Consider the following 22,857-nt stretch of genomic DNA (forward strand, 5'->3'; position numbering starts at 1 on the left):
GGGGGGGGGGAGTTTGATGTGTGGAATGGAGTGAAGTCCAATCAGCTTCCATATGCAAAAGACCTTGAAGGTTCCATATGCAACTGAAAATTCCAACTGCCTTGCGGGGGGGGTGAGTTTGAGGTGTGGAATGGAGTGAAGTCCAATCAGCTTCCACATGCAAATGACCTTGGAACGCTGGGCGAGACTGCACAAAGCAGCCAGTCAACCCAGCCAGTGTGTTCTGAGTGGCAGTTCTTCCGGCCTAACACTAAGGAGGCCAAATTTAGAATGTTCAATATAGAATGTTCTTATTCAATTATATATAAGGAGAGATAAGGTCCAGATCTGGAGAACTTAGGTTTAAAGTTATGGAAGAAGCATTATTAGCATATTTGGATCGCCTCTACACAAATTCGCGTAGTGGCCATAGACACATGGAACAGGAGAAAAGGGTATGATGGACATCCAGTTGAGTATTTTTGATCAGAGACTGGTCAGCTTTGCAAGCTTTGCTGCGTTAGTCTGAGGAGATAAGATGGGATACCAATATAGGCTTGCCAGCCCCCCCGGTGGGAGGAGGGGATCCTCCTGCCCTCCGCCAGTGGGGGGAAGCCCCCAACAGCCACGGCCCGGCATGATGTCCCCAGCGTGATGATGTCACACGGTGACACTCTGGTAGTTTGGGCAAAACTCTTTGGTAACCACAGAGTTTTGCCCAAAATACCAGAGCGTCATTGCATGATGTCCCTGGCATGATGATGCCCCTTCCGGTTGATGTCATTACATTGGGGACATCACATGCGGCGATGCAGCCTCACTGCCACTGCCCCCCGCCTCAGGAGAGCTTCCTCCCACCCCCTACTGGCAAGGAGATAAGACATGGCAACCCTATATCAGTTTCTCAATGCAGCCAAATCTGTGGATACTGAAATGCAGAGACTGGAACCATGAACAGCCAAGTCAGATATTTCTACACACTTTAGTAAAAGCCCCAGGTTTGCAGAAAAATGTGAAATCTAAAAAAACACCCCCCCCCAATAGAAGGAACACGTGTAGGGGGCTTTTAGAGAAAGTAAAGAGAGAGGAAAATGAGATCCCCCCCCCCTCCCCCGCCCCTGCAGGTCCCTGTGGCTCCAACTCGTTTCAAATAAATACATAAAATAAATTCTGGGAGGAAGCGATGGCTGGTAAGTTCTGGCTTTTTCTGATGCTCTGGAAACTGAAATGCTAACCATATGAGAGCACAAGGGACTTAGCTATGTCAGTACATCGAGCTGGACCATGAAGGCTGTGTGTGCTAGCAATTATTTTGTTCCGCATTGCCTGTGTTATGTTGATTGTTCTGTGCGATGACTATTATGACCCCCCCCTTCCATTAGCTTCTTCTTGATTTATTCTGTTTTCAAAAACAACTCAGCTTGGAACCTAGAAAGCCGCACAGGCCCAGAGACCCCTAGAGAAGGGACACTTGGTGCGGACAGCTTGGAGGGAGAAACTGGGAAAGCCTGTCCTGTGCGTTACTGTGGAGTCATATGAAGAATCTGCCAAGTCTCAAAGTGGAGAGAGTATATATTCTGGAACGGGCCTGCTCCTACGCTGCCATTTTTCAGCACACATTTGCAAACCTTACAGACAATAGTCGGATTGGCTTCCTGACAAGACATAAACACAGTCATTCCACCACGCTAGTGAATACCTGGCTCTGCTTTTCGAATGAAAAGCATCTGCGTGATTATTTTCAACAACAGGCATACGCATGAAGCACCCTTAAAATGATTTTTTAAAAACCTTCCCGTTCTTCTGTCCATGTCCCATTTTGCTTGTGCCCCTCCTTCCTTCCCCCAACTAGGTCTTTCTGTTTTGCCCTTCATACCTCTCTGTAGCTGCAGGGGTCTTTCCTGCTGGGTAGTTGCTTCCTGGAGAGCTCTGTGAACTAGAGTGAGTTACTAGGCCCACTTAAGCAGGTGGGTAACTAACAGCTTTGCTCCTTCAGCTCATGAAACAGATCTGTACCCAAGAGGAAAAAGCTCTCCTTAAAGAGAGAGCAGAAAATGAGCAAAGTCAGATCTGGGCAAGCTTGCCATTCACCCACTGGGGGCAGGGGATCTCCTGCCCATAGGGGGCGCTTCCCCACCACTATTCAGCTTGCCACCGCACTGTTGAATTCAAGGGATGTAGCTGAACAACCATTGGAAAGTCTGGCTTCGGTATTGCTTTTAAAATTTCATTTCCATGCCTGCTTGATTAAGTTTTGCGTGTGTGCCCTACAGTGTCTGCGCAAGTCCCCCGTCGGTTCTCCGCTGGAAGGTGGAAATGAGATCTCTCTGCAAGATAGGCCAGCTCTGGGACTATATCAAACACTGGATGGTTTATACAGGAGCCCGAGTCGTCAGGCGCTTATTGTAACCTGCTTTTTCTGTCGCGGGGATAAGAAGGCAATTTCTTTTGTTAGGAAAAAGGGAAATATTTACTTTGTGAGGATGCCAGCTCGTATATTTCTGGATGTTAAGCGCAGACCACCCAGGCCCGAAAGGCCCTTGGTTTATTCCTTGTAGATCTAAATAGATCCGGCAAGAGCTCGAGCTCTTTGTTCTGTCTGGCTGACTTTAAAAAAAAAAAAATCTGGAAGCGCTAGACATAGTTTTCATTCCCTTTTCGGCCTGTTCTTTAAAGGTGGCTTTCCGGTGGATTGAGTTCAGAGAGCTTCAGCGAAAGGTGAAAATATCCACAGTTGACGAAAACTGACTACATTCTTGCACTCATCTGCATGCATGTAATTCTTGTTCGGTCCGATAGTGGCTTATCTGCTTGGAGTTCAGAGCACTGTTTGGATTATTACGTTTTGAATGCTTTATCAATATTTTTCCTTAGTGCTCTGTTAATGCCATAGGCAATTTGGTCCACTATGCTAAGAATTAATATCTGGACTTGGAAGCCTAGCAAGATGACATTGTAGCATAAATTATAGAGAAAAAGGCACAGTGACATTTATATTAACTTAGGCCCTAACCAAAGTTAGTTAGTTAATTAATTAATTAATTAATTATCGCATGACATTGGGTGTAGAGTAGCCAGGAGAGCCCACGATTGTGTGGCAGCCAGAAGTTCTAGTTCTTTTACCGATATGCACCACTAGGTGGTGAACTAGACTTGTTTTTAAGGCAAGACGCATTTCAGAGGTGATTTGCTACTGCTTGCCTCTGCGTCACAACCTTCGTATTCCTTGGAGGTCACCCTTCCAAATACTAGCCGACCCTGTTTAGCTTCCAAGATCTGATGGGATCGGGCTAGCTCGAGCTATCCAGGTCATTGGATCTTGGAAGCTAAGCAGGGTTGACCTTGGTTAGTACTTGGATGGGAGACCACCAAGGAAGTCCAGGGACTCTACGCAGAGGCAGGCAACGGCAAATCACCCGTTGGTCTCCTTGAAAACCCTAAGGGGTTGCCACAAGTTGGGTTGCGACCTGACAGCGCACCACCAACCAAAGCATGAGAGTGTTTGTTCCATCTCATTTGATATGACGTGCCATCATGCGTTCCATTTGGATGAACCTGTTGTCAGACTGGGTTGTGTTCTTCCCATCAATCCGGTTTCAGTCTGAGAATATAAGCCTTGAAGTAAATGAGTATAATGTGAGCCTAGATAGCCAGGGAGTCCCTGCTGTGCTGCGTGAAGATAAATGAAGCATTGGATCCTGTGGAAAATACATGCAAGGAGGGTATTTTTGTCAATTCCACTCTCCCTTCTCAGTCCTTTAACTCACCCTTCTCATGTTGCTTCTTGGCATCCCCCAAACCCAGGAGCTGCTGGGGGGGGGGGGGAGGCTGCAGTGGGAAATGGGAGAGGGGGGATTCATGCATCCGTGCGTGGAAATTTTAACAGGATCCAACCTAATCAGTGACTCCTTTTATTAGGGCCTCAAATATTATGTAAACCATTACACAGTACTATGATACTGAGAAGCAATTTAGAAGGTGAAACAATCTCTTGTATACAGTTCACCAGTCCAGATTTGGTCCTGTTTTGGAGTTAAATGTGTGTGTGCTATGTGCCTTCAAGTTGCTTCCAATTTATGGCAACCCTGTGAATTAATGACCTCCAAAACATCTTATCATTAACAGCCTTGTTCAGGCCTTGCAAAGCGAAGGCTGTGGCTTCCTTGATTTGGGTCAATCCGTCTCATGTGGGATCGTCCTCTTTTCCTGCTGCCTTCAACTTTTCCTAGCATTATTGTCTTTTCCTGTGAACCTTGTCTTCTCATGGAGTCAGGTAGCATCATCAAGAAAACTTGGCTCCGCTAGCACACACAGCCTTCATGGTCCAGCTCGATGTACTGACATAGCTAAGTCCCTTGTGCTCTCATATGGTTAGCATTTCAGTTTCCAGAGCATCAGAAAAAGCCAGAACTTACCAGCCATACTTCATTCCAGTGAAGTTCCCCCTTGCTGGCTTATGACAAAATTAATTTCTGTCAAATACCTATTGCCTGCTTTCCCCCCCCCCCCAACTTTTGGGGATTCCAAAGTATTCGAAACAAAACATAAATTTAAGTGATGTGTGTTTGGATTGTTTAATGTTTTCTTTATGATTACTCTTTGCTAGGCATCATATGTTTGACAGGCTGAAACTGTTGATATTAACCCGCTGAGGAACCATCATTACCTCTTTAGTGCCTCTGTCAAAATGGATCCTTGTGTTTCGTACTGTTCTTGCAGCATCACCTGTAGCTGTCTAGGTGTGGGTTTTCATTGTAGGTTTTCATTGAGGGGTGTGCAGTTTTCCCTCTGGTCTTTTTTTCAGTTTGGGTCTCTTGGACCTGAAGCTATGTTGGGATTCCCTAATAAATCCCCGATCCCAATACCACTACAGTATTCAGATCTGGTTTTTTTTTTTGGAAGTCCTGAATTTTTTCAGGTCTAGTAGACTCAGGAAGAAAAAAACAACGGGTTGGAAATGGTACACCTAAAGCTGAGCCAATGAGAAGCAATCTGCTCCGCTGTTTTTTTGATCTACCCGGTAATTATTCAATATACCCTGGATGTTTTGGGATGCTCCCCCCCCCCCCCCCCAAAAAAATCCTGGATATCTTTGGGATGCCAAAATATACTCGAGGAAGCTCAAGATGGGTAGCTGTGTTTGTTTGTAGCAGCAGAAAAGAGCAAGAGTCCAGTAGCACCTTAAAGATTAACAAGTGTACATTTTTGGCTCAGGCAGATCCGAAAGGACACCGCTGGCTTCATCTGCCTTAAGGCTACTTTTAAAAGCAGAACATTTCGAGGGATAGAATGTTCTGGAAGCGCGCACACACACACGGTGATGCTTTGTCCACATAATGTCTTTTACAACTGGAAATGTCGAGTAATGCAGTTTCTCTCCCCCACCCCCTCATTTGGAAACAGCCAGCATTGAGTTGCTGCCTGTGTGTTTTCTCAATTACTGAAGTGTCTAGCAAATAATTACAAAGGTTTTAAGTGAAGGAGTAGAACTCCTGTCTCTATTACGTGATTGATTTGAGGGCAAAGGTGGTGACCTCAAGGGTTGGAGGGTATTGTGTGTTGTGTAAGGGTGCTGTGGTCTTATCTGACAGTTCCATTCAATCTGTGCTTTCCTGTTGAGGCTACAGGAGTAGTAAACATTGGTTACCCTGGACGGTTAATGTTCTTTGTGGCTAGTGTTTGTTTTTGTCACTTGTGTGTGGAGTCTCCAGTAGGCTTAAGCCCTATGCCTTGGAGGCTTCTTTTGATACTCCGTACAATTACCCGTTATGGTTTCTGGCATGGTAATTGAGGATCAGGTTTTTTGCAGACTAGCATTCTTTCTTATATATATATATATATATATATATGATTTATTGTGTCTCTTTAAACTGGAGTCCTGCTGTTTGACTATATATATAGTTGTTGCCAGTGTGTTGTGGTAGTTAAGAACTGTGTGATTCTAATCTGGAGAACCGGGTTTGATTCCCCACTCCTCCTCCTCATGAATCTGGCTGGGTGACCTTGGGCCAGTCACAGTTCTCTCAGACCTCTCTCAGCCCCACCTGCCTCACAAGGTGCCTGTTGTGGGGAGAGGAAGAGAAGGTGATTGTAAGCCCCTTTGAGAGACATGAGGCCTGCTGGGTGACCATGGGCCAGTCCCAATTCTCTCAGATCTCTCTCAGCCCCACCTGCCTCACAAGGTGCCTGTTGTGGGGAGAGGAAGGGAAGGCGATTGTTAGCCACTTTGAGACACCAGACCTGCTGGGTGACCTTGGGCCCGTCATAGTTCTCTCGGAACTTTCTCGGCGCCACCTACCTCACAGAATGTCTGTTGTGGGGAGAGGAAGGGAACGTGATTATAAGCCACTTTGAGATTCCTTCAGGCAGAGAAAAGTGGGGTATAAAAACCAACTCTTCTTGAGAAGGCTACATATCAAATATCATCTGAACCAGTGAGACTCACTTAGTGACTCAGGAGCAACATGTGACTCTTGCGACTTGTGGCTCTTCTGAGCGTTGTTCCCCAGTGTGGCACCTGACCCATGTTTTAGTGGAGTGGGCAAGGCTTTTACCTCCTGGGGCTTGTGGTCGGGAGGTGGTTTCTACCATGAAACAGCCACTGCCGGAGGAACAGACAAGCAGCAGGCCTCGCTGAGACCCAGGCCTCATGTCAGGGATGGAAGTCAGTGCGGTTGTTTTGATTGATGTTAACTGCAAACGTGGCCTTCTCCAAGCTGTGCAGTGAGCAGTGTTCCCTCTAAGCTGAGTTAGTGTGAGCCAGCTCACAGTTTTTTAGCCTCTGGCTCACACGTTTTTGTCTTAGCTCAGGAAGGAGGGCTCCAGAGCAAACTAATTTATGCAGTAGCCAAATCGCCCACTCACAACTTTAATGCCAGGAGCTCACAAAGTAGAATTCTTGCTCACAAGACTCCACAGCTTAGTGGGAGCATTGGCCGTAAGTACCCCTGAACTCCACAGACAGAAAACAGGGGTTCAAGGATCCCTCCCCTCCCTCTGGTTGATGAAATACTATAAGTTGTTCAGAGGCAGGACTCAGGATCAATGTTCCCTCTAAGCTGTGGAGTCTTGTAAGCAAGAATTCTACTTTGTGAGCTCCTGGCATTAAAGTTGTGAGTGGGCGATTTGGCTACTGCATAAATTAGTTTGCTCTGGAGCCCTCCTTCCTGAGCTAAGACAAAAATGTGTGAGCTGGAGGCTAAAAAACTGTGAGCTAGCTCACACTAACTCAGCTTAGAGGGAACACTGCTCAGGAGGTGTTCTTTTTTTAAAAAAAAAAATCGATCTTTTATGTCATGAGCCACCCTGAGCCCTTTTGTAGGAGGGCGGGGGTGTAATTCTTGCTAATACATAAACGAAGCCATTAGATCACTGTGTGAACTCTTGCGCAAGCATTCCCAGAACTGTTATTTCACTTCTGCCCTCCGTTCGCTGTAAGAGCAGGACGACATAAACAGTCCATTTGAAGAACAAGCAGGATGAAATAAGGAGCATTTGAAGAACGATCTCCACAGATAGACAGGATTGTAATAAGGCTGCTACATTTTGTTATACCCAAAAGTAATGATTTAGTACATTGTCAGGCCAGCAGTGTTCTCTTAAGAAATATGCGCTCTAAATATAGATGCTCACTCAGCAATTAAAATGCCCATTGATGCTGGGAAACAGACTCCCTTTCACATGTCAGCTGTGATTTGTGGCATCCGAATCCGTGCTATGAATCCCTTCGTTATTCTGAGTATCTGAGACCCATAACTTGGGGGGGGGGGGAGAAAAAGATAATCGTTTCTGCTGTAGAAAACAGCATTGCTTCATGATGGGAGGCCTTCGCTTTGACAGTTACCGTGGCTTTTCAAAAAAACAACCCCACACCCATTTGTTTAAAATGGTCACACTTGCCAAGATACATCTGTAATCCTCTTTCTGATCCTGTGCAAAGAATGCAAACGTGTCATTAAGGTAAATAATCTTGGTATGCTCTTTGTCCTTCAGTATCTAGTCCACATAAGAACATAAGAGACGCCAACGTTGGATCCGGCCAATGGCCCATCCAGTCCAACACTCTGTCACACGGTGGCCGAAAATACCAGGTGCCACCAGGAGGTCCAGCAGTGGGGCCAGGACACTAGAACCCCTCCCACTGTTGCCCCCCACCCCCAAGCACCAAGAATACAAAGCATCCCTTGCTCCAGACTGAGAGTTCCTATCTATACCTTGTGGCTAATAGCCACTGATAGACCTGCACCACTGCAGCCACTGTGCACATGTACCTCAAAGCTCAGAAACCCCATAATGCAATCCTCCCGTGGATCCTAACGTGTGTATGGGGCAACAGCGGGAAGTCATGGGCTGCTGCTAGAGCCTGTCCCCTTCTTTACTTCTGAAGCTCCTCACTGGAACCATACAAAGCAATAACAAATGTTTTTCTCCTACTTTTCTTTTTTAAAACCACCCTCAAAGCTTTAATGGGAAACTGCTGTCTGGAGTGAAAGACCTCGAGGGGTTTGGTCTTCCTATCAGAATCTCCTTCCTGCTCTACAGCTGCTTTTGTGCCCTATGGCTATTGGGTCTCCTTTCCCTCTAAGGTGTAATGCAGCTTGGGGAGATGTTTTGATAGGAAGGTTGCCCCTCGGGGAAATGTGAAGCACCACCCCTTTGCATTATCCTCTGCTCCACACTGCAGGTTCCCATCTGACCACTGGGTTAAAAAAAGTACCAGCTGGAGAAAACATTGGCAGGTGTGCAGTTCAACCCTTTGTCTCAGGAGGAGATGGCCTGCCGTGGCTCAGTGCAATCCATTAATAGCCGTCCGTGGGACAAGGGGGACAGAGCTTGTTCAAATGCAGTGTGTTCCTGGTTGCCTGCCCTCTTTCTGGACTTTCTGGAAATCTTGGGATAAAGGTAAAGGTTTCCCTTGCTCAAGAGCCAGTCAAATCCGACTCTAGGGATGCGGTGCTCATCTCCATTTCCAAGCCGGAGAGCCAGAACTGTCCAAAGATGTTTCTGTGGTCACGTGGCCGGCATGACTAAACGCCGAGGCACACGGAACACTCTTACTTTCCCACCAAAGTGGTACCTATTTATCCACTTGCAGTTTCTTGCTTTCAAACTGCTAGGTTGGCAGGAGCTGGGGCCAGAGACGGGAGCTCACTCTGTCATATAGCACTCGGGTCTCGAACTGCCGAGCTACAGACCTTCTGGTCTGCAGCTCAGTGTCTTAACCTCTGAGCCGCCGCGGCCCAATCCTGGGATACCTCAGCCACAACGCCAGATTTTTCATGAGCCCCCCTGCACGGAGTCAGGGCTTTACATGGTTGTTGTTTTTTTTTTTTTTTGCTGTCAAGTCGCAGGTGACTTTTGGCGACCCTGGAGAATTTTCAAGGCAAGGGCCTATCTTTGCATTGTGACCCTGGTATTCCTTGGAGGTCTCCCATCCAAATACATACCAGGGCTGACCCTGTTTGGCTTCTGAGATCTGACACGATCGGGCTTGCCTCAGCTATCCAGGTCAGGGAGATGGGGCAAACAGAGAATTTTTTCCTATTCTGGTGAAAACGCCACTGACCACAAGCCCTAACCAGGGCATGTTCTTTTGCTCCTAAACTAGGATTTACCTTTGACACAACAAAGATGTCTTCCTGGATGTCAGTTTCTCCCCTCACTCCCCACCCCCAAATTCCCGATTTTTCTTCCAGACTGCAGTGAGATAACCCTGCACCCCCGAAGTGTTTTCCAGGTTTTCCCTTTGACCTTCACCTCTCCGTTTCCTTCCAGGTTTATAGCTCTCCTGTGTTCAGATAACATTCGTATTCTTGATAAATTGTTTCCTGTTGGTCTCTGACAATTGTCTGCCCTGTCAAAAAGATTTTTATGTTGGAACTTTTAGAATATCGGAAATAAATGGGACATATTTTACTCTGTGATGACTTCATGGCAAGCAGAAGTCACAGGGGACGCCCAAGTAATCGCAGTAATTACTTGGTTTTGTAGTAGTTATTATTTGGTTTGGTGCCAGTTTGGTGTAGTGGCTAAGTGCGCGGACTCTAATCTGGGAGAACCAGGTTTGATTCCCCACTCTTCCACTTGCAGCTGCTGGAAGACCCTGGGCAAGCCATAGTTCTGTCAGAGCCGTACTCTTATGAGCAGTTCTCGAAAGAGCTCTCTCAGCCTCACCTACCTCACGTGGGGTTTGTTGTGGGGAGGGGAAGGGAAAGGAGATTGTAAGACGCTCTGAGACTCTGAGTGAAGGGTGGGGTATAAATCCAATCTCCTCCTCCTCCTCCTCCTCGTCTTCTTCTTCTTCTTCTTCTTCTTCTTCTTCTCCTCCTCCTCCTCTACCCTGTTTCCCCAAAAATAAGACCTACCCCAAAAATAAGCCCTAGCAGGATTTCTATGCATTTGTGGTATAAGCCCTAGTGTGTCTTCTTGAGAAAAAATAAATATAAGACAGTGTCTTATTTTCGGGGAAACACGGTAGTAATCAGGGCTTTTTTTCTGGGGGAACACGGCAGAATGGACTTCTGGAACCTCTTTGACAAAATCCTTTTAAAATGTATAAAAGTTAGTGCGTTTTCAGTATACAGATTGAAAACTTCATTTCCGAGACTTCTGGTTTATGGCGACACGCAGGCAGACGCATCTCCCAGATGTCCCGGTTATGCAAACTGCACACCAGCGTGTAGAAGGGGGCGCGACGGGGCGCGACCCCCCGGAGCCTTGGTAAAAGGCTCCTAGCCAGGGGGCTTTTGAAGGGTGACCTCTTCGATGGCAAAATGCCAGAGAATTGAGGCGCTCCTCCGCCCCGAAGGTCCTGCTGCTGAGTGACTGTATGGTACGAGTGCTGCTGACCGGGACAAGCGTTGGAGATCGGGTGGAAAAAAACGATGCTGAGCGAGGCCGGATGGGCCAACAACGGACTGTGAGTTGGGTCGAAGCGAGCATGAAGATATAAAAAGAAAGCTCCCCCCCTATAAAGAGCGACAGGAAAGCGAGTGGGGGAGGGGTTCCTCCAAACTGCAAAGACAAAACACGGATGAGGGGGGAGCAGAAAAATAAGCACTTAAATCTGTTTTAAGAGACTTACCAGAGTGCAAATAAGCATTTGGGCAAATATCAGAGACTTGAGCAATTTTTTGAAAAGTAAACAAATCCAAAAAGATGGCGGGAAAGAAACTGGAGAAAGAAAAGCTGTTGAAACTGAAAGTAGTGGGTAGTCCTCGAACGGAAGAGGCTACCGAGCTCTCAAAACTGTTGGCTGATTCCTTGCACCCTCTGCTGGAGGAGATGACTAATATCAAGCTACAACTGTCAACAATCAGGCAGTTTGGCATCACAACAGTTGCAATTGACTCAATCTTTAAAAGCAACGGAGCAAATGGGAGAGAAGGTGAAGGAAATGGATGCCAACACTAAAAAAGTTTAGAAAAAGATGCAAAAGCTGAAAATGAAGCAAGCTACGGAAGAGTCAAAACTTTTACAGCTGGAAATGGAGAAAGCAAATTTGGTCCTTCGGTTTCAAGTCCCGGAAATTTAAGGAGAGAATCTGAAGCAACGACTAAGTGAAGCAATAGCCCCAATGACAGATTGGACAGCGGAATACCTCTACAGCAAGATGGATGTGGTCTACAGGTCCTATTCCTCATACATCAAGAAAAACAATCTGCCTGGGGAAATAGTGGTCAGATTCCCGAAGAGACATGTGAGGGATGCTATCTTGAAAGCAACTACGGGAGTACCCTTGAAAATTGGGGACAACAACATCAGGATTTTAAAAGACATTCCATTTGACATAAGACAGAAGAGAAAGAACTACAAAGTATTAATCCTTTTCTTACAAACAAATGGCATCAGTTACAGATGGCTAATTCCAGAAGTCATTTTCAAACTCCACAATAAAAAAAGAAAAGATTGACTCTGTTTTCAAAGCACGTGACTTTCTGCGAACAGTGCTCGGGGAACCAGAAGAGGACAGAAAGGAAGAAGAAGAAGAAAGCAAATCTGATGGTGAATTGGGCTCAGGGTCGTCGGACGAGGACTCCCTCTCTGAAAAGGGGGTGGCTGCCCCCAAAAGCTCATATAAACTGAGGATTAGAAAAGATAAGAATAAATAAGGGCTGAAGGACTCTGATTTGTGCCTGAAAAAATGTTGAAATAACTTTGGGATGCTCTAGGGATTTCTTTAAACAGTTAAAGAGATGGCTAATCAATAAGTAATTTAGCATAAACGACTATGTTCATTGTATTACTAGCTTTTTAAAATAATATTGATATAAGCTGATGTATTGATCTCCTTACTCTTGGGTTTTTAGTTAGTAGTGGGTCTCTTTTTCTTTCTCCTTAGATGTTGTTCCCCTCCCTATATTTTCAGTTATAGTTTGTAGTCTTTCAAAAAAGCCAATTAAAAATTCCCCTTATGGGGATCCAAAAAAGAAAAAAGAAAACTTCATTTCCCTCTTGAGAGTTCCAGCACCTCTCTCTTTTTTAAGCCATGGTAGTAATTATGTAGTAATTATTAACTGCTTTCCTTAATTGATTTTATCTACATTGGGAATTGTTTTATGCATCTTCCCTGTCTGTGCCAGTCATCTAGGAAAACGGCTTTGGAGGGTAGCCGTGTTGTTCTGCAGTAGAACTGTTAAGATTTGAGTCCAGCATCACCTTCAGAGAGCAACAAGATTTTGGGGGGTAGGAGCTTCAAGAGTTAAGGCTCCCTTCCTGCTTGTATCTGACGAAGGGAGCTTTGACTCTCAAAAGCTCCCCCCCCCGTTTGTCCCAGGTGCTACTGGGCTCGAATCTAGCTGTCCCTCCATCTTCAACATATTCTTCTTTCTACAGCGCTGAAAAGTTATGTGTGTGTATAAAATCACGGGTCAGCCCTCCAGGTGACCTGATAGCCTCAGTGAAAGAGAGGAGGTCCCTCTCGGCCGGCCTCAGTGGAGGCCTCGCCAGGTGTCTGATGGGAGTTTCCCACAAGCTGTTAAGTGTTTTTACACAGCAACGCATGATCACCCCTTCTTCTTTGCTTTTCCACTGCTTGTATCGGCTCACCTGGTGGGGTAGCCATATTGGAGGCTACTGCCCTTGTTAGGGATCCCCTGGAATTACAGTTCATCTCCAGACTATAGAGATATGTTCCCCTGGAGAAAATGGATGCATTTGGAAACTGCTTTGTACCCCACTGAGGTCCCTGTCTTCCCCAGGCTCTATCCCCAAATCTCCAGAAGTTTCCCAACCTGGATCTGGCCACCCCCCCCCCCCCCCATCTCCTGCAAGTGGCCAGGGGGGACTTGGCAGCAACACACCCTTGTATGTATAGAAATGTTACTGTCTACTTTCAGTTCAAGTTCTGTTCTTTTCCATATAATTTCTGTCAATTTTTGAAGCAGGTCACTTGACATGAGCATGATTTCTTTTTTAAAAGGCTTCATCTCTTTACTCTGCTATTGAACTTATTATTCCCTTCCTTGAAACCGAACCTCTAACGTCTCTTCTCTCCCCCCCCCCCACTTAAACACTGAATTCCTCTTTTTAGCCCGCTCCGGGTGACGTCAGCCAATGTGATACGAGTTTGTAATAAAATAGGGATGGGAATAAGATCTTTTTGTTGATCATACCCGTAACCATAAGCTCTATGGGCAATTAGAGGAAGAAATGAAACCTCAAGTTAACTCTGGAGGGGGAGAGGGAGAAGATTGCTATCTTAATATATATTTTTTTAATTTCCCTTTTGTTTTGTGAAATTGCCTCGGCTGTTTTGCCCAGCTCAGATCACTTGTAATTCCAGTGGAAGCATGCAAGTGAACAGTAAATTGGCTGCCCATGGTTTGTTTTTTTCCCTTTCTAGGACAGTCCCCTGGGAAAGATCCTACTGGAATCTAATATCCTGTCCATAGATCCTTCTTGATGGCCGAGTCTGACATATATAGCTCTACAGAAATACTTGCAAAGCATAGCTCTATTTCAGTTAAAAATGTCAAAGTTTAACTTTCACTTAAATATATATATATATAACATGGATTGGATCTTATAAATCAGTTCCCCTTTTGGCTAACGTAAGGAACCTTCTCTTGACAACCGAGGAGGTTCTTATATCTGCAGAGGTCTCCTTGCACCAAAGGAATCACACACACACACACAAACCATTATTGGCATTGATAGCACAAATCATGGGAATACAGCAAAATACTAAGATACATCAGTCACTTACACCTGGCTATTCAAACCTCATCTTCTGATTGCATAATGTAAAAATTTTGCAACAGCCTCCGTTATTTCACAATTAGAATTAAACAGAAGGAAGTGAATAATTGAGTCATCAGAATGCCAATTCTTACCATCTAAAAGTGGAGTAATAAAATGAGATCAGATATCCCTATAATAGCGCAGCGATGTTGTTTGCTGCCTCAATTGCTCTCTCTTTATGATAGACCCATCTTGTGTTATAGTAAAAGTGGATACCCAAGTACTTAAAGCTTTTGACTTGTTCAGTAAAATGGCATTCGATATTCCATCTGAACGGCTTCCAACTCTTACTGAAGATCATAATTTTGGATTTTTCAAAATTCAGAACTAGCCTGTTCTTTTCACAATAGTCTACAAAGCTCTTCAAAAGGCGTTTCAGCCCTATACGAATAGCACTGCATCGTCAGCATAAAGGAGTAAAGGGGCATGGATCGAGCCAAGTTAAGTTGCACCGAAGGAAAGTGCTGGTGTTAGCAGAAGAGATCTGCAGGATCCACCCCATGATTTTTTTTAATGCAAAAGAATGAATGCATGAATTTTGCTTTTCCATGTGTCTATCTCGGGCTAATAGGATTTATTTAATACTTAAGCTTTTAAAAAGTCGTCAGCAGCATCTGGCATAATTTTGTTATCAGTGACTTGGGCCTTAATTTCTTCTTCCGGTGCATCTTTTTACTGGTTTGCTGGTGTGCGTATTTTGTTTATTTCGATGATATGGAAGGTTGCTTTTCCGTATTAAATCTGCAACACAGCAGCTGTGAGGATAAGCAGAAACTCCAAGCCCCTGAATTACAATAACACCCAGTAAATAACAGAAGCAGCATAAATAATAAAAGTCCTGGATTTTTTAAGCAAAGCTTGATGGCACCTTAATGAAACTGGATGTCTCATTGAAGAGGAGGGCATTCCATGAATAAGGACATGTCCCTTTCTGGTAGAAGGGCTCTCTGGGAAATATTAGTGGAAGGGAACCTCCCTTTCTTGGCACCAAAGTATATTGCATACCCCTCCTAAGCAATGCTCCCTCTAAGCTGTGGAGTCTTGTGAGCAAAAATTCTACTTTGTGAGCTACTGGCATTCAAGTTGTGACCGAGTGATTTGGCTGCTGCATAAATTAGCTTGCTCTGCAGTCATCCTTCCTGAACTAAGACAAAAATGTGTGAGCTGGAGGCTAAAAAACTGTGAGCCAGCTCACACTAATTCAGCTTAGAGGGAACTCTGCCCCTAAGACAAGGGAGAGAGGGACTGTAGAGGGAATTGGAGCCTTCAGCATAGCCCTGTAGCATCGAGACGTTAGCCATACAGGCGGGGGATTTGGTCTGGGGCAGGGCTATTTTTGGGCAGGAACGCACAGGAACGGAGTTCCGGCTGGCTCCCGAGTTGGCCACACCCAGCAGGAACTTATTAGCATAATAGGCCACACCCAACAGCAGACACTTATTAGGATTGGCTACATTAGGGGTGTGTGGCCTAACATGCAAAGAAGTTTCTGCTACAAAAAAAGCCCAGGGTTTTGACAACAAAGTAAACAGAATAAGAAGCAAAAGGTGGGTGTGGTTGGATGACCACACTTCTGGTAACATGCGGGGTGTGGCATAATATGCTAATTAACTGTGCTGTCAGGGGTGTGGCCTAATATGCTAATAGGTCTCTGCTGTTGGGTGTGACCTATTATGCTAATGAGTTCCTGCTGGGCTTTTTCTACAAAAAAAGTACTGGTCTGGGGTATAAGCCCTACATGTGGGTGTTTTTCCTTGCTGCAACTTTTTAAAAAAACCCACCTTTTTAAGCCTAAGAGGCGGAAAGGAGAAATCTAAATCCTTGAAATAAATAAATAATGAAATATTGTTGTGCCCTGACCTGGATAGCCCAGGGTAGCCCAATTTCATCAGCTCTTAGAAGCTAAACAGTGTCGGTCCTGGTTAGTACCGGGATGGGAGGCCAACAAGGACGTTGAGGGTCACTACGCAGAGGAAGGGGATGGCCAACCGCCTCTGTCAACCTCTTGCTTTGAAAACTCTATGGTGGTGGTGGGGGGTTTGCCGTAAGTCAACTGTGACTTGGCAGCGTTTCCTGCCACAAATGGGCTCTGCTCCCTTGAACACGCAGCTCTCCAACGACAAGTTCCATGAATTTAAGGAGGCTCTGGAGTTGTCCTTTTTCTAATTCACTTCTGCACCTTATAATCGCTTTTGATTCTGCCGTTGTCTTTCCACGTGGTCCACGTTATTGCATTCTCCAATAATTAATCCTTGTCATCGGGGTTCTGGAGAGCTTTTGAAAGGCAGTCAGCAAAAAAGAAAAAATCTGCGCTAATCAAAAAAATTGGAAGCCCTAATTGCTGACATTTAGCCCTACAATGTAGTGTGGAGACCCCTTTGCCTTCCCACACAATAGGGGGTGGGGGTGGAAATTAGGCACGCCTGCGTGATCAGCCCAAGAGCAATTAGACTTGCTTTAAGAGTAGTCTTCAGTCGGGCAGAGCTTGCTTCCATACAGGAGAACTGTGCCAATTTGGGGTGTGTGTGTCCCTCCTACCATTGGAAGTGTGATTTTGCAGCTGTAGCTTATATTGTTTTGAATACAGTGCAAAGACATTTTTTCTTGGAGTCAGAGCAGGTTCAGTAGTCCGTTGACTGTTGGTTGCCACCTTATGGCTTCTCTTAAAAATGATGCATAGATCCAGAGGAGTTAGCCATGTTAGTCTGTTGCTGCAAAATAGTAAAAAGCCCAGCAGCACCTTTAAGACTAACAAACTTTATTGTAGCATTAGCTTTCGAGAAACACAGCTCTCTTTGTCAATGACGAAGAGAGATGTGTTTCTCGAAAGCTTATGCTACAACAAAAGTTTGTTAGTCTTAAAGGTGCTGCTGGGCTTTCTACTAAATTGGGGCGTGGTTTGGTGGAACAGAGAGAGAGAGAGAGAGAGAGAGAGAGAGAGAGAGAAACCCACCTGATAATTTGTTAGAAATTTATACATTTGTCTGTGTAGTAGATTTATAAAATGCCTTTCTGTTATGAAGCACCACAAATGCAACTAACAATACTGTAGAAGATCCTGCCACTACAAAATCAGAATAACATTAAACCCTCTGAGGCAGCAATCGATACTGGCAAAGGCCTTCCAAAATAAGTGTGTTTCCAAGTTCCAAGGAAAGGGGCCTGTAAAGATAGTGACTCTTGCACTTACTGAGGGGCAGTTTGGGTAAGTGCCGTGGCTCAGTGGGAGAGCACCTGCTTGGCTTGTAGAAGGACCCAGGTCCAATCTCTGGCAGTAAGAAGAAGAAGAGAAGAGATTGGATTTATACCTCACCCTTCACTGTCCAAAGGAGTCTCAGAGTGGTGTACAATCTCCTTTCCCTTCCCCTCCCCACAACAGTCACCCTGTGAGGTAGGTGGGGCTGAGAGAGCTCTTTTGAGGACGGCCCTTGAGACAACAGCTCTGAAAGAACTTGTAAATGACCCAAGGTCACACCAGCAGCTGCATGTGAAGGAGTGGGGTCGCAAATCCGGTTCTCCCAGATTAGAGTCCGTGCTTCTAACCACTGCACCAAACTGGCTCTCCAGACCACCATAGGGAAAGACCCTTTTCTACGCCACGCTCTGGAGAGCTGCTGCCAGTCACGGCTGACAGCACTGAGCTAGGTAGACTCATGATCTGACTTTGAAGTAAGGCAGCTTTATATGCTCATAACTTGTTAATAGGAACTGAGAAGGCTCTTCTGTAGGACCCCACCGACTGGCAGTGTGGGTTCCTGTCACAAGTTCCCAGCCCTATAGCTAGGGATTTTTTGGGAGGAGCTGATTAAATCAAAATTAATAAATTAATTCAGTTTGGGGCCAGCTCAGGAGGGGAAGGAACCCAGAAGAAACACTAGGGGGGCCGAGCCCTGCAGGCCCCACTTTATCTACGGGCCTCCAAGCTCCTCAAAACCTGGGCTGGTCAGTATATGTGGAGATAGTCCTGAATAGCCTGGCGTCGCCTGAGCCCAAGCTGGTTAGAGTGTGGAAGCTAAGCAGAGTTGGACATAGTTGGTACTTGGATGGGTAACCACCAAGGATGACTGGAGTCGCTGCTTTCAGGTGGGTAGCTGAGTTGGTCTGCAGTAGAAGAGCAAAATTTGGGTCCAGTAGCACCTTAAAGGTAAAGGTAAAGGTTCCCTTGCTCGAAAGCCAGTCGAGTCCGACTCTAGGGTTGCGGTGCTCATCTCCGTTTCAAAGCCGAAGAGCCAGCGCTGTCCGAAGACATTTCCGTGGCCATGTGGCCGGCATGACTAAACACCAAGGCGCACTGAACTCTGTTACCTTCCCACCGAAGTGGTACCTATTTATCTACTTGCAATTTCTTGCTTTCGAACTGCTAGGTTGGCAGGAGCTGGAACTAGAGATGGGAGCTCACTCCGTCATGCAGCACACTCGGGTCTCGAACTGCTGAACTACCGACCTCCCACAGCCTGCAGTTCAGCGTCTTAACCACTTGAGGCACCGCAGCTCCTAGTAGCACCTTAGGGGGACCAATAAGATTTTTGGAGTGTCATCCTTCAAGAATCAAAGCTCCCTTCCTCAGACATCTGGTATCTTCTTTTTTTTAAATACTTTACTGTTTTAATTTGTCAATACAGACAGTAATATCAGAAAAGCTTCAAATTATTAAAAGTACCTCAAAATTACAATATTCTAAAACGAAGTCAATGTGCTATCTGACAAAGGGAGTGTTGACACTATACGCTGGAAACCTCGCTGATTTGTAAGGCGCTAGTGAACCCAAATCTTGGGTTGCTCTGTGGAGGAAGACAATGAAAGACCACCTGTGATGGTTTTCTTGCCTGGAATGCCCTGGGGATGGGGTTGCCAGGGCTATTTTTGGGCAGGAACGCACAGGAATGGAGTTGGCCATGCCCAGCAGGAACTCATTAGCATAATAGGCCACGCCCAACAGCAGAAACTCATTAGGATTGGCTACATTAGGGGTGTGTGGCCTAACATGCAAAGGAGTTCCTGCTACAAAAAAGCCCTGGGTTTTGACAACAAACAAGGTCAACAGAATAAGAAGCAAAAGGTGGGCGTGGCTGGATGAGCACACTTCTGGTAACATGGGGGTGCGGCCTAATGTGCTAATGAGCTGTGCTGTCAGGAGGCGTGGCCCAATATGCTAATGAGTCCCTGCTGTTGGGTGTGGGCCTATTATGCTAATGAGTTCCTGTTGGGCTTTTTCTACAAAAAGAGCACCGGGGGTTGCCATGAGTCAGTTGTAACTTGACGGCATGCTCTTCTTCCGTCCTTTGGGAATTTTTTGGGGGGGTATTTTCCATGTGTGTGCGTGCATGTGAGTGTGTGTGCCCCTGGATGTCATGGTGACCTCTGGTGACTGACCCCCACTCGGGGCCTGGAGGAATGTTCAGAGAGGTGGCTGAATAAAGCCTGCCCCCCCCCACCCGACTGCTGGTATTCCAAGGAGGTCTCCCATCCAAGAACTTGCCAGAGTTGACCCTGCTTAGCTTCCAAGAACTGAGGAGACTGGGCTTGCCTGGGCTATCCAAGTCAGGGTGGGAATTTGAGATAAGGCTCCCTAATTCCTTCATTACAAGGACAGTTCTTTGCTGGAGAACAGTGTTTCATACAGAGGCTGGGGACTTTTAAGTTTGTAGTTCAGATGTGCCGACGTTTCAGTTCCTATCTTGGCATGAATCACACTTTGAAAAGTTCTATGGCAGATGGTTCTCCTGAACTAACCATTACCTGTGTCTCCGGAAGTTAAATCCCGTGACCACTACTGAGAGGGGGGGAAATATGGCAGCAAGGTTTCTTTGGTTTCCTTGATAAACGGTTTTGAGCTCTCTGGACATACAAACAGTTGCTCTCGAATTGCTGCTTTTGAGGGACATCTACTGGTGAAATAGTGGAACTTAAGCTTTCTACTTTTTACTCTAACCTTGGTGAACTTGAGGGGGGGGGTTGTCCATTTTCGTAGAGTGTGTTTTAAACCACTTTTCTGAAATCTGTACATTTAAGCTCTAGTATCGTATAAAGATCGTAATGACTGACGATAAACAGATTTCTGCAAACTATGCAAAACTGAACAGAGTTCGAGTCCAGTGGCACCTTTAAGACCAACAAAGTTGTAATCCCGGTATAAGCGTTCATGTTGCGCGCACGCTTCATCAGATACAGTGAAATGCAAAACTGAGCAATTCAGGAGGGCTCTTCTACACAGGTAGTAGGATTGCACTATACAAAATGGTTTTGCAAACGTTGGCCCCTGCCACACGGCAGGGAAAAGACGGGGCGAAGTGCGGTTTTTAAAAGCCGCGCAAAAAAAGAAACGCCCCGGCGGGATCCCACCGATCCCGGTTGCCGCGCTCCGTTGCTCCCCGGCACGATCAGATGCCGGGGAGGAAGATACCAGTCGGAGGGGGAGGCTGCCGTACTGCGCATGCTCGAGCATGCGCAGTAAGGCAGGGGGCCGGGGATGCGACGGCGGCAAGACACGCCGCCGATCCCACAGCCGGAATGAAGCGGACCATCCGGATGAACCACTGAAGGTAGATGGTTCATCTTTGACACGCTTCATCGGGGGAAGGGCCAGATTGGAGGTGGGAGCGCGACGCCAGCCAGATGTTGGCGTGGGATCGCACCCGTTTGCTGCGCTTCCAATCCGGCCCACTCCCGGCCCTAACTGCCTCGTATGAACGGGGCCGTTGTTGGATAAATGATTAGGGACTGTTGTCAATACTGCTGCACGTAGCTTATTAATAAGTAGGATTGTGTTTATGTAATTTCTGTACTGCTAGATATGTCATATAAATACTGATTCTGTACTTCAGTTCTTTCTAGTGGTTCCAGACTTCTAAAATCCTAATGCGTTGGTTGATGAATGTCCCATTTTAGGGATTGTACTGAGTTATGGGTAATCCGCCTGGAGTGCCTGTAAGAAAGGCGGACTTTAATTAATCAATCTATCCCACTCCAAGGCTTGATGTGTATTGAGAAATAGGTTGCAGAGGAATGTTCGGTATGCTTGGCAACTACCGGTTGAAAACGTACCCAAGATGCTTGTTTTTGTGTTTCAGGTGCAAAGATGGCTTGAAAGGATTCACATTCTCAGCACTTAAGTAAGCAAACGGGATAAGCATTGTGTCTTTTTAAAAAAATAAAATTCCTGAAGGGATCATCCCAATTTAAGTGAAATATATACATACATACATATATACGTATACGTATACATATATATATACATATACATATATATAAAAACATTATGCAAAGAATGTGTTCAACTTTTTTCCAATGTCGTGATTTCCTGGTTGTTACTTTTTCCATAGTATTTCCATGTATGATGTGTCTGGAGCCTCTTTACTTGACCCCTAGAAGAGAAGGAGCATAAATACATACAATCAACAGCGCTCTGGGACATGAGTAGGCAGCTTTTATGGTCCAAGCTCAGGGAGGGGCTGTGGCTCAGTGGCAGAGCATCAGCGTGTCGTGCTGAAAGGCCCTGGTTCAGTCCCTGGCATCTCCAGTCGAAAGGCTCAGGCGACGGGAAAGACCTCTACCTGAGACCCTGGAGAGCTGCTGCCAGTTTGAGTAGATGATACTGACCTTGATGGACCCAGGGTCTGATTCAGTATAACATTCACGTATGTTAATGTGTGAGCCCTGAAAGAAATGCAGGTTTGACATGCGTAGATTTTAGTGGAAGGGGAAAGTGGAGGACTGGCTTGCCCACAGAGGTGGCTCCCTGGAAGGGGGGGGGGAGAAGAAGAAGAAGAAGAAGAGTTGGTTTTATACCCTGCCCTTCACTACCTGAAGGAGTCTCAGAGCGGCTGGCCATCTTCTTCCCTTCCTCTCCCCACAGAACAGGCACCCTGTGAGGCAGGTGGGGCTGAGAGAGCTGATCTTGAGAGAACAGCTCTGAGAGAATGGTGACTGGCCCACGATCACCCAGCAGGCCTTGTGTGTCTCAAAGTGGCTTACAATCTCCTTTCCCTTCCTCTCCCCACAACAGACACCCTGTGAGGTTGGTGGGGCTGAAAGAGCTCTGATAGATAACATTCTAGCTGTATCTGAAGAAGTGAGCAGTGACTCACAAAAGCTCATACCCTGCCACAAAATTTTGGGAGTCTTTGGTGCTTCTTGACTCTTGCTTTTCTCTGGCTTCAGATATCCTATTTTGTATGCCTCTTTTCTGTTTAAGGGTGTTAAACTGATCAGGTAATGGTTGGTTTCTTTTCCCCCTTCAGATTCATTGTAGGAAAAGAAGAAATTCCTACACATTCATTTGCACCAGAAGCTACGTTTCTGAGAAGGGAGAAAAAAGGAAAGCACCATGAAGACGTGACACAGAGAATGAACATAATTGCTGTAACAAAGAAACTCGTGGACAACGTGTGGGTGCAACATTTTAAGGAGTTAACATGTTAACATTCTTTTTTTTTAATGGAATAGAGCAGGTAGAGAAAGAAGTACTTTTCTCCCTTTCTCACAATACAAGAACTCATGGGCACTCAATGAAATTGCAGTCAGGTTAGAATAGATAAAAGGAAGTACTTCTTCACCCAGAGAGTGATTAACACATGGAATTCAGTGCCACAGGAGGTGGTGGCGGCTACAAGCATGGACGGCTTCAAGAGGGAATTG

General features: G+C 45.8%; 1 protein-coding gene across 1 annotated transcript in view; it reads left to right on the forward strand.

Annotated features, from left to right (window-relative positions):
• Positions 1-22,857, forward strand: part of TMEM135 (transmembrane protein 135) — a 264,168-nt gene that overhangs the window by 203,492 nt on the left and 37,819 nt on the right. Inside the window, exons 7-8 of the mRNA XM_015427835.1 lie at positions 21,291-21,332; positions 22,461-22,607. Coding sequence (XP_015283321.1) covers positions 21,291-21,332; positions 22,461-22,607 — 189 coding nt within the window. The remainder of the gene's footprint in view (positions 1-21,290; positions 21,333-22,460; positions 22,608-22,857) is intronic.

Source organism: Gekko japonicus, unplaced genomic scaffold, assembly GCF_001447785.1.
Source record: "Gekko japonicus isolate JY-2015 unplaced genomic scaffold, Gekko_japonicus_V1.1 scaffold612, whole genome shotgun sequence".
In the NCBI taxonomy this organism is placed as follows: domain Eukaryota; kingdom Metazoa; phylum Chordata; class Lepidosauria; order Squamata; family Gekkonidae; genus Gekko; species Gekko japonicus.